The sequence below is a fragment of the Ptiloglossa arizonensis genome, chromosome 10 (assembly GCF_051014685.1).
Source record: "Ptiloglossa arizonensis isolate GNS036 chromosome 10, iyPtiAriz1_principal, whole genome shotgun sequence".
NCBI classification, from domain to species: Eukaryota; Metazoa; Arthropoda; class Insecta; order Hymenoptera; family Colletidae; genus Ptiloglossa; species Ptiloglossa arizonensis.
This window is the reverse complement of record NC_135057.1, coordinates 7,262,325-7,274,944: the sequence shown is the minus strand read 5'-3', so window position 1 is coordinate 7,274,944 and position 12,620 is coordinate 7,262,325. Positions and strand designations below refer to the sequence as shown.

At 38.7% G+C, this 12,620-nt stretch overlaps 1 protein-coding gene across 2 annotated transcripts in view; it reads right to left on the bottom strand.

The window, feature by feature from the left end:
• Positions 1-12,620, bottom strand: part of Sm (heterogeneous nuclear ribonucleoprotein L) — a 336,552-nt gene that overhangs the window by 279,694 nt on the left and 44,238 nt on the right. For both annotated transcript variants that reach the window (XM_076322115.1, XM_076322116.1), the window contains exons 2-3: positions 11,760-11,803; positions 4,020-4,089 (exon numbers count right to left, since the gene is read on the bottom strand). In XM_076322115.1, coding sequence (XP_076178230.1) covers positions 4,020-4,089; positions 11,760-11,803 — 114 coding nt within the window. The remainder of the gene's footprint in view (positions 1-4,019; positions 4,090-11,759; positions 11,804-12,620) is intronic.

Here is a 12,620-nt window from a genome sequence, read left to right as displayed (position 1 = left end):
TATAATGGAAGCTCATCGCGCGAACTCTAAGAGTTCCTCGCGTATACTCTAAAAAGTTCAGAGCTCTAGAAGCTCGTTGCACGAGCTCCAAAGAACCCGAGATCTATAACAGACACTCCTCGTGCGAGCTCTAAACAGTCCAAAGCTCCAAAAGCTGGTTTAGCGAGCTCTAAACGCTTTGAAGCTCTGAAAGCTCTTTTCGCGAGCTCTAAACGCTCAGAAGCTCTAAAAGCTCGTTCCACGAGCTCTAAAAAATCTCGAGACTTCCAACGGAAGGTCATCGCGCGAGTTAAAAAAAATTCCGTGTAAACGCGCACATCGCTCGTGCGGTGTACATCCGGCATAACACGCCCGACCGGACTCCCACCGTTTCGATAAATTCCGAGTAATGCGATGATGTATCGGCCGATTCGTCCTAATTGCGCTGAAAATACCTTGCGAGACAACGCGCGGTGTCTGAGAAATTGCCTCGTCCAGGAAGCGGGCGCGCATACGGGCCGAAGGCAGACGCGCGCTCAAGCGTGCAGCAGACTTAATGCGACCGTCCGCCCCGCGTTACGCACAGTTCCAATAAATTCCTCGCGCTGAGATGATAAATCGAGCGAGTGTTACACGACGCGCTTTTGACTTTTCGTGTATATGTTTCTTTCGCGGAGTGCGCGGCTGTTCGTTGATACGTCCGACTAGCGACGAAATAAAGCAAATTGCAAGAAATTTGAGACGCACGTCGGTCATTAGGGGGCGATTTACGATGACTCCCGCCACCGTTGACGTTTATCGGCTCGTGACACACGCTGCCGCTAAATCCAGCGAAATTATTGGAATAATTTGCATACCGTGTTAAACTGAATGCAAGAAATCAAGCTTCTCGACAGATGGGGTGGGGGCTACTCGCTGAGTAAATATTGATAGGATATTGGCATCGAAACCGTATTCATAATCTTGCCGTCAGAATTTTACAGGAAATTTCAATCAACGGTCGTGTAAACAGTAACGACGGACGCGAACGTTTCATCGAGGATCGTCGCTTATCGGCGAATGTTTGATATTTCTCAGAAAATAGTGAATTTCGATTCGGAACCAATTTCAATTATTCGATGGAAAATTCAATCGTATAAAAATTGAAGGATATCGAACATTTCCAGGAATATCGATCACAGAATCGATATGGAAAATATCCCAATATTTGATCCCCTTGGTAGAAATTCTACGCAATGGAACGGGCCGCGATAATCTCGCGGATAGCAGTTCTCGAGAAACGCGAGTATCGCGAGAAAGTTCGCTGCGCCACCGTCGAACGAGAAGCGGAGTGGGGGTACCGGGCGGGTGACCTTGAGCGGCCGAAATATTTGGCGCGGACCTCGGTAAGCCGATGTCCCGGCGTCTCGACACGTATACGCGGCTGGTGTAAAAACCGCGCGTGCGAGGTGAGAACGGAACAACGCCCGGTACGAAAGGAGGCGCGTGCTCGACGAAAACAGACAGCGACGAGACACGCGAGCTCGCGAGTACTCGCGGCGGAGGAAGAGGGTGCGAGCGATTCCTTGCGCGGTGAAAGACTTCGGTTCGGCGGCTCTTTAATTAGTGCGTCTGTCGCGAAGATAACGAAACGAAAAAACGAGGGGGAAGAAAAAAAAAGAAGGAGAAGAAGAAGAAAAAAAAAAAGCTATATAAGCATTGTGACCGGAGAGCTATGCGGGGACTCGCGAATGGACGGACCGCGAACAATGCCAGATCGCGCAAGCATCGAGCATTCGAGGGACAGAAACAGCGACAGAGCTCATCTATTATTGGCGCAAAACAGAAATAAAATGCGGTGCGACGGCCTGTGAAACCTGTATGGTGCTCGCGTTGCGCCAACAACTTTTGTCCCGCCTTTCGTGTTTCAATGCTCCTTCTCTCTCTCTCTCTCTCTCGTGCGAATTAGCGAGCGTGTTTCCTTCTCGCTCTCCATCTCACGACCGTTCGTTTGCTCGCTCCCTAGCTACCGTCTGTGTTTTCCATATCGATAATGCAATTGTCAGACGTTCGTTGCTTTTCCGACCGATGCTCGCTCCTCGTCGAGTCTGCCAACCGCCTTCGAGCTGCTTTTTTTTTTTCTTCTTTTCTTCCCCTCCTTTGTTTGTTCCGATTTCGCACGCGCGTGGGTGGGTGGATCTCGACGGAGCATAGAGCGCAACGTCGCCTCTACCGCTAGGTGGATAGCTAGGTACGTTCGCAAACATTTATATTCAGGAAAATGCATCGGTGAATCACCCGATCCACACCGCTGAGATCACGCGGGCGAAATACAACGTTCGATCGTTCCGCGCGGTGTTCTTGACGCTCGGACGATATTTCGCTCGCTAGCGCGAAGCTAGTTCTTCGATCGAAGAACGAGATACTCGGATCGACACTTATAGTCTTCGATGAAATCGTTTCGAAGTTATTACCGAGTTTATTGTACGATAACGCGGCCAAGTTATCCGTTTGTGTTTACCGATCGTTTACCTTAGGAAAATAGAGGATTATTGGAGATTACACGGAATTATCGCTGGGTTATTTCAAGTAGGTGTAAGAAACGTTACGGTGTGCAGCTACCTGTTTGTGCATTGCGCTGTCGCGTTGCTTTTATTTTTTATTTATTGGTAAGTTAGTCGTATTATCGAAACAGGTAATCGTGTGTTTGTTCTCCAACGAACCATCTTCACGGACTTAAGTTGAATAAATATTAAGTTGTTCGGAAAGTTATTTCGTTTTCCAAAATGAAGAATATATAATTTAGTAAAATGTTTATACGTTCTTAAAAAATTGTTTCATTTTCACAAAAAAAATGGAGAAATGTTTTCCAACATTTTCCAAAATGGAGAATATATAATTTAATAAAATGTTTATACATTCTAAAAAAAATCGTGTTTCATTTTCACCATAAAAAAATGAAATGACTTTCCCGAACAACCCAATATTTTTCAGTCGACACGGTGTCTAATAAAATACTTGAAAATATTTAAAACGGATTTTCAAATATTTTCACGATAGTTTCTCAGTCACCCCGGCGTCAATTTTTAACCCTTTGACCGTTTGGTGAAAAATGCATCGCGAGTACGAGAAATATACACGAAATATAGATTTCTGTGGCATCGATTGTTTATATTTGTATATAGACATCGCTGAGTAAAATACAGTAGAATTTTCAAACTCGTTTCTACATCTCGTAACAATAACGTAAATTGTTCTGTTATTTTCTGTTACGATCAAAGAGTTGTGTTATGTTTATAAATGTTGCCTTTGCAGAAACTTTCGATCGAACTGGACCGAAAGTATGAAGCTACATTGCCGAAGGAATATTCTAAGAAATCACCTTGAAGATCAACGTGCTAATATTAGATCGTTAACTAAGTTCTGCGGATTTTTCACTACGGAAATATTTACACGAATGTTGCAACTGCGATATTTTTTCTCGGTTAAAATACTGTTCTCCAGTTTCTACGATTTCCTCCAATTTCTCCAATAAAAACTAAACTATATTTCCAAAAAGTGTACGATTCTTGGATGCAAAATTATAGTAGATATTTACAACATATTTTCACTTCGTCCTAATTGTTGAAGCGTTGTTCTTACAATGCGTCTTGTATTTTTATTCACCCAACAGGTGATAGTTCGAAGACGCAGCATCCGGAAAATACACAAAGTGAAAAACAACTTTCCATCCAAGATTTATTATCGTTAGTAGCTTTAACGATGCACGACTTGTTATTATCGCGTTTGAAAATAACTTTTCTTCGTTTCAACGCTACTATGAAACGTTTCTTCTTCAACTCCTTCTTCAACTGGTCGTTCGCAAAACTTGATCGTTGCGTTTCGTTATTTTTCAATTACACACGTTCCAGTTATATTCCTCGCCGTTTAATTTTCACGATACGAAAGCAAATCGACAAAATTTGTTACAATGTAGCACCGTTCAAGAGCGATCCGCAGAACTCGTTTAACGATTAAATACATAAGAGAATCGTGCACAAGATTCGTGAAGTCTCACTTACCACAGTGATGGGGTAGACTGGATTGATAATTGTGAAGAGGAGAACGTGATTTGGGTTATTATTGTCTTCTCTGTAAAAAAGAAAATTAAAGATACCGTTAGACAATGTGAAATAACTTTAGACAAGTATCAACAACAAGATTCACAACTCTCTCTGTTCTTGTGAACGCTAAATTTTCTTTTCAAAGACATTGTACAAAAGTTTCTTTCGCTCACAACTCTCTGTCCTCACAAACGCTAAATTTTTTTTTATAGAAAACATTATACAAGAGTTTCTCTCAAACACTTTTATCAAACTATATTCAAACGAATTTGGCCAAGATTCACACTTCTTTGCCTCTATTATCTTACTACAATTCTCACACGATATTATATACAACCCTCACCTTCCTCACGAACGCTAAATTTTTTTTTAAAAAACATTGTACTAGAGTTTCTCTCAAATACTTTTATGAAACTATATTCGAACAAATCTAGCCACGATTCACCCAAGGTTCTTACGTTCGCCTCTATTCTCTTACTACAATTCTCAAACGATATTATACACACGAAGGGGTTAATCTACATCCACTCCGCGATTGGTCGGATTATTTACGAAATTGTTTGCAGCGAATGGTCGTCGCGCAACCTTGCCGAATTACGAAAACAATTTAATCGTCGCAGACGCTAATCCTACGTGTACTCGGCCATAGGACTCTCGCTCCGAGTCGCCACGGTGAAAAATTCCGCATTTCCCGGAGGACGGCGTTGAATTGCAGTCAAATCGCATCAGCCGGGGTGCACGTTGGGCGAAAATTTTTTTATTAAATCCCAGCGCCCGAAGTGAGAGAGAGAGAAAGAGAGAGAGCGCCACGAATATTCGATTACCCGAAGAGAAACGGAGGAAAAATTGTACTCGGTAATTTCCTTCCGAGATTCGACGCGAGCGCGATACAACAAGGACGAACGAACCACCTATTGATAGATAGCCGCCTATACATTTTTCATGCCCAACCTCGATGTATTCTCCCTACCGTCTCGCTTCGCGACCAATTGAAAATTCAACTGACTGCCATTTTTCCCCGAGGAAAGGAAGGGCCCGACGGTGCTTTCGTTTTTTGCAATTCAAAGTGACCAATCCTCTCGCGAATCTGTTGCGCATTGCTTTCAAATGATCAAACTTTTTCAACGGGACGCGAATCTATTTAACATTTTCGAGACTTCGCTGGAAAGAGCTAAGATAATTGAAAAATAAATTGTACTAGAAAATGGTAGGTTGTTTGAGAAGTTTTGTCGTTTGATAAGAAACGGAGTTATTAGGTGTTAATTAGGTATCAAATGGAGCTATTTTTCTAAAGATTGTACTACCATGTGTATGATGGGTTGGTTGTTGTTTGAATGGTAGGTTGTTCGATGAGTTTTGTCGTTCTATAAGAAACGGAGCTATTAGGTGTTAATTAGATATTATATGGAGCTATTTTTCCAAAGATTGTACTACCATGTGTATGATGGGTTGGTTGTTGTTTGAATGGTAGGTTGTTCGATGAGTTTTGTCGTTTGATAAGAAATGGAGCTATTAGGTGTTAATTAGATATTATATGGAGCTATTTTTCTAAATATGGTACAACCATGTGTTTGATAGGTTAGTTGTTGTTTGAATGGTAGGTTGTTTGATGAGTTTTGTCGTTTGATAAGAAATGATCTATTAGGTGTTAATTAGGTATCAAATGGAGCTATTTTTCTAAACATTGCACTACTATGTGTATGATGGGTTGGTTGTTGTTTGAATGGTAGGTTGTTCGATGAGTTTTGTCGTTTGATAAGAAACGGAGCTATTAGGTGTTAATTAGGTATCAAATGGAGCTATTTTTCTAAAAATGGTACTACCATGTGTATGATGGGTTGGTTGTTGTTGAATGGTAGGTTGTTTGCTAAGAAACAGAGCTATTAGGTGTTAATTAGATATTATATGGAGTTATTTTTCTAAAGATGGTACTACCATGTGTATGATGGGTTAATTGTTGTTGAATGGTAGATTGTTCGAGAAATTTTGTCGTTCAATAAGAAACGGAGCTATTAGGTGTTAATTAGGTATCAAATGGAGCTATTTGTCTAAAGATAATACTAGTGTTCGATAAACGTGTGCGAAGTATTCGTGTAGATCTGTCGACTCCTTTGTATATTTACAGTTGTTCAAAGTTGAAATGTAATAGTTTTTTTTTTTTTACAATGGAAAAAGGCGACAGAACTTATTGAGCAACCTTGTGTATCGAGTAATAGAACGAACAGTTCATTGTTTGTTAAAGTTCTCTGATATAAGTAAATCGTCGTTCGATAAGAAAATTTACTTTTGGATTGCACGTATCTCGAATGCCTACCGAGCTGAAAGAATCGCGTGGGATTTTTGGGATTCAGGAGTATAATTAGAAAATAAATTATACTCGAATATATCGAGCAACAACACGAATAGTTCAGGAATAATTCATTGTTAAAAGTTTCTCTCGTATAGGTAACTTGTTCGATAAGGAAATTTACTTTTAAATTACACGTACCACGAAGTTTTCGACTAGAATGATTAAAAAATAAATGAAACTTGAACATACTTGAATACATCGAGTAACGACGCGTGTAATTCACGAATAATTCATTCTTCGTTGATAAGTTCTCTCGGGTAAATCGTTTGGTAAAAAAAATTTCCTTCTGGATTACCAGCCTGGAAGAATTCAACGTTTCTATCGCTACTCGAATAATTAGGTTGATATTTCCATGTCAAAATGTATGGAAATGTATGGACAATACGAAAAAAAAAAAGAAAAAGAAAAACTCAACAGTCAACCCCGCCGCATGTAGTAATTAAAAGAATCCTCAGACAATGGGTTAACCACTTGTGCTGGAATGACGTACTGTGTACGTCGTCGTTTGTTCGTGCCAGAACTGAATAGATATGCCACGTATTGTCGAGAGAAAGATCGGTCGCGGGTTAAGGGGAATGCGGTATCGCGAGCAAGAAGAATATTGACAGAGTAGAGGAATTTTTGCTTAGTAGCAGACATTACTAAGATCGACCGACACATCTGACCCAATACGAATGGCAATTCTTCCTAGAATTGCTCTTTCTTTTTCCTTACAATACTGTACGGAGCTAAGAAGTCGACTTCTGGAAAGAATTGTGACTCCTATTGTAGTAAACGTTACACTTCGAAAGCCTTGGCTGAGCAAAAATCCTAACGTCGCAGAACGTGTAATATTTTCTCGAAAGTTGCAAATAAAAACTTTAATAAAATCGAAGAAAATTATTCGACCGATTACACCAAGTAGATTTTCAAACGAATTGAAATTTACAAAATTTCATAGAAATGCAACAGGTGAGAAACACTTAGCTAATACTTGATAGTGTCCACGTGAACGAACAATTTTAAACGATCTTCGAAACCGAAATTGCGACTGTAGAAAAGTCAACAGCTCGGAAATCATTGTATCGCGTGACACGATTTAAAAAAATTTGAATTTCACAGAAGGGAAGAAATATTTCGAAATTTTCAATATTCAAACCATACGTTTCGAACATCCGAACGAACATTTCAACCGAAATTACCACGCGTGCTATCCTCCAATATCTTTTTGATTATTCACGACAACGGAATATCGAACAGTTTAAACATTTATGAATTTCCTGTTCAACGGGCTATTTTTGTAAATTTGCGACACTTTTGCCAATCGATTGTCACTTTTTCTTCGCAATGGCTACACGATTCGATAATTCGTCTATTATTTTTTGCAATAACGCTTCTCTCGCCAATCTAGGGTATATTTAATTACAAGTTCATCGGGCGAGGTAATTGACGACACACGGCACCTGCACCGGGAAAACTAAAACCCCCACGGGGTTGTAAAATATGCACGTCCGAAACGTAGAAGACGAAATGAATCCAACTGTGAATATGGAAAGTGTGCATTAACACTGCACGTGCCACGCTGTCTTGAAATTTATCACGTTGTACGAGATTATTAAAGCGTTTTAACACGACTAATCGTAAAGAGATGTCCTGACCGATCGGTGCAATAAACGTGCATTTAACGCGACTTTAATTCGTTTCGACTATTTTCGAAACACATCGAATTTGTTCGAGTTATTCGTATAATTTCGAATGGTGAATTTCGTAATACCGACGATCGGGAATTAAAAATAATAACAACGGTATTTTAGACAGAAAAAGAAATTCAGAACGAACCCGAAATACGAACGAACGTGTCCGATGTTGGATATTCGAAAAATAAAATTCAACATTTCAAACTCGATGTACCTCGATATTCAAAAAACTGGCATTAAATGGCCGGGAGCAGACGTACGGCAACTGGATTGCGCTGCCACGAAAAACAAATGATTTTTGAACGAGTTATTTTAATACGATTCCGCTCGAGAAATTAATTCGACAGGTTGGTCGCAGACCGGCGGCGTTGATCGATTTCCAACGCAAGTGGTTAACCGCTTCTCTGACGAGCTTTTTTTTCAGTAATCGGTATATTAAAAAAAAAGAGAGAAAAAAAAGCGTAACGTTCTCTCGTTTCACTTTTTAAATATTTAAATTGTGAAAATATATATTAAAAAAAATGTCTGCCCCCGGTTCGATGTTCCACTCGATCGTTCCAGCGACTGTGTTTCGCTCGAGTTGACTCGTGACAGTTGACCGCAACACGTTGACTGTCCAGGTACTTGAAAACGGGAAAGGATGGAATTTTCGTGGCAATAAATATTCCACTATCTTTTCGAAACACGGTAGAGCCTCCCATAAATATTCTGATACAGTGTTTCCCAAACTTTTGCTACCGACACACTTTGAACTTAAAAAGATAATAAAAGAACTTGGAACTTGAAGATAATAAAAGAACTTGAAACTTGAAGATAATAAAAGAACTTGAACTTTAAAGATAATAAAAGAACTTAAACCTTAAATTTTGCTACCAACACACTTTGAACTTAAAAAGATAATAAAAGAACTTGGAACTTGAAGATAATAAAAGAACTTAAACTTTAAAGATAATAAAAGAACTTAAACCTTAAATTTTGCTACCAACACACTTTGAACTTAAAAAGATAATAAAAGAACTTGAAAGTTGAAGATAATAAAAGAACTTGAAACTTGAAGATAATAAAAGAACTTAAACCTTAAAGATAATAAAAGAACTTAAACCTTAAATTTTGCTACCAACACACTTTGAACTTAAAAAGATAATAAAAGAACTTGAAACTTGAAGATAATAAAAGAACTTGAAACTTGAAGATAATAAAAGAACTTAAACCTTAAAGATAATAAAAGAACTTAAACCTTAAATTTTTTCTACCAACACACTTTGAACTTAAAAAGATAATAAAAGAACTTGGAACTTGAAGATAATAAAAGAACATAAACCTTAAAGATAATAAAAGAACTTAAATCTTAAAGATAATAAAAGAACTTAAACCTTAAAGATAATAAAAAAACTTAAAAGATTCGTTTAAACAAAAACGTTTAAAATTGCCACGATACATACAATACACTTTCATGCACATTTCAAAGAAATAATTATACGAAATATAACGGAGCAAAGTTAAAAAAAAACAAGTTACTCACTTTCTCGATGAAAATGACCAAAAATAGAATAAACTACTTCCGCGACACACCTGAGCCTCGTAAATTAAGAAACACTGTCAGAAGTACATTCACCCAGTCCAGCTACTACAATATAAAATACTAAACTAAAAAATTCTTCAATATTTAACCAAACCCCGTCCACTCTCTTGGTTCCCGTTCTAATAAACAGAATACAATATCAAAAGAACGATCGTTCCACTATCCAAAGATCTTACCATATCGTATCGGATACACGAGTCTCTCTCTCGTGCACTGGTAGCTAATATTCAATTGAAAAAAAAAATCTTTGGAAGCGTTATTCGTTCCGTACTCGACGTACTCTTAACTCGAAACCGTCCTGCCTGGCTCACATGTGGGTCAGCTGACAGCCAACGTGTTAAAGGACGCTAAACATCGTCGAATCTTTTTTCGCGCCCCGTTGCAAACACTTTCGCCCAACTATTCCCGGGACCGACCCAGTTGCCCAGTGCATATCGGTTTCTCGCGCGGCCAGTGTCGTTTACAATGCCCCCACCCCTCTACAACGGCCACGTTAAATACGAGGCCCGAGCGTGGAATTGGCCGGTGATAACAAACGTGGACGCGATCGCGTACGTCGAAATTAATTGAAACGTCGCGTCCGGTCGCCGAAGTTTCGGAGACTGATCCGCGCCGCCTCCTCGGCTCGGGCCAAGTCTAATAATAAGAAGTTAACTCGAGCGTTAAGTGTGATTCAGAGCGGCGGGAATTTGATATCGAGCGATAGATATCCGCTCTATGAACTCCCGAGCGTTAACTTCACGGCGGGCTCGGTCTCGCGCGAGCGCACCTCGTGAACGAACACGAGACACCGTGGACCGTTTGACAAGGGAGCGACGTCACCGTGCAACGTGCGCGATTCTCTCACCTTCGTTACCGTGCTTTCGGATATTCAGAAGCTTTATTTATCGCGCCGCGACGCTCTGTGTATTGCGTAGAAGTTATTTTACAGGAGGGGGAGAAGATAATGAGAAAATGTGAGAAAAGAATAACTTTTCGCTCGCGTTTAACGTTAGTTGTCCGTGTTGGATGAGACGAGAGAGATTGAATATGTGTATCGATTTTTTAAAATTGTTTTAATTGATTTTATCGTTACGTCTTTTTTGGTTCTGTTTTAGAGTAGGGTTTGATATGGGAGATTTTTCTATACTATTGTTTTTCTTCTGAGAGGAAATTTTCAGGGAACGAAGGAGGATTTGAGTATCTGTATTTTTAATCAATTTTACTGTTATGTCTCCTGAATTTCTAGTGGTTTAATTTTGGAGTAGTGTTTTTCATAAAGGTTGTAATTTTGAGAGGAAATTTTCAGCGAACGAAGGGAGATTTGAATATGTGTATTTTTAATTAATTTTACCGTTACATCTACTGAATTTCGACTGGTTTATTATTAAGGTAGTGTTTTTCATAAAAGTTGCAATTTTGAGAGGAAATTTTCAGCGAATGAGAAACAAAATACTGCGAAAGTAAGGGTACGATAATAAAAAAATATTCTTGAACTTATAATGAAAGACAAAATACTATATGTGAAGCAATTTTGGAACAATTTTTGAACAAAACTTTACGGTTACATCTTTCTTATTTTTTTTTCCATACCAGTGTTTTGCATACTTGTGATAATGCAACAAGGTCGGTTTCATTGTTATAAATTTGTCAAACGCGGATTTTTTAAATGTATCCATCTTGACAGAGAGATCTGCAAGAAGCAATACGTTTGTAATGTTACAACAGAGAGAGTTGTTGGACAATTTAACGAATCTGATTATAATTATGTTATAAGGAACGTCTAAGGAACGAATGGAAACTGTATTTATAAGTCCATTAAAATTCATGCTCGTAATCTATACCGATCGATATAATTAGAGGACGACATTTGTTGCTCAACAATTTAAAACCTTCGATATCGACGATATAAATTCGACGATCGATAAAAATAAATTCACTCGTACAAAGAAGTAACTCCTTTATACGCATAATTCTTTTGAAGCAAAGTATTGCACGAATTGGACTTGTATTGTATCAATCGACGAACTTGATTCGTAATTCACTTTTCTCTTATTATAAAGAACATGTATTCTATGTATTAACGCATAAAATTAATTTTGCAAACGTACCTTTTGCGTCGCGGCTCGTCTCCATACCCGCCATACTCGTGATTCTGAAACAAACGTAAACGCATATACGTTAAGTACATATAGATTAAAAGAGACATCAAACGTTTAATGCAGAGTACGATCATTTTTTCGAAACTCACTTCGGTGAGTACAGATCGCAAGAGATTTTAAAGCGTTTAATAAAGAATTTAATACAAGTATTCTTCGATATAAAAAAATTTCCAAATTTTCCATGTAACAAGAGCGTAATAATTTTCTAAAACTCGTACAATCCGATAAATACAGATCACACGAGATATAAAACATTTAATGCAACAAGTACTCTTCGATAAAAAGAAATTTCCAAATTGTCCATGTAACAAGAGTGTATTAATTTTCTAAAACTCGTACAATCCGATAAATACAGATGGCAAAAAATATTAAAGCGTTTAATTCAACAAGTACTCTTCGATAAAAAAAAATTTCCAAATTGTCCATGTAACAAGAGTGTATTAATTTCCTAAAATTTCCACACTCCAACAAACACAGATCGCAAGAGATATTAAATCGTCCAACGCGACAAGCACTCGAAAATTTCAAACGTTCCACGCAACGAACGAGAGCGCGTTAATTTTCTAAAACTTCTTTTAAATACACACCGCGAGAAACTTCGATAAATACAGACGCGTCTAACACGTCGCGAGACATCTTCGAGCGAAAAAAAATTCCAAGTTCCGCGCGAAACATCCGAGCGTGACACGATTCTTCGAAAACTAAATCGCAACGATGCACCCAAAGAAGGCGTAGAACGTAGTTCTCGTCTTCCGCTCAACGACACTCACTATCGTTTCTCGTGTATTGGTCGAAGGTTGCATAAGAGGA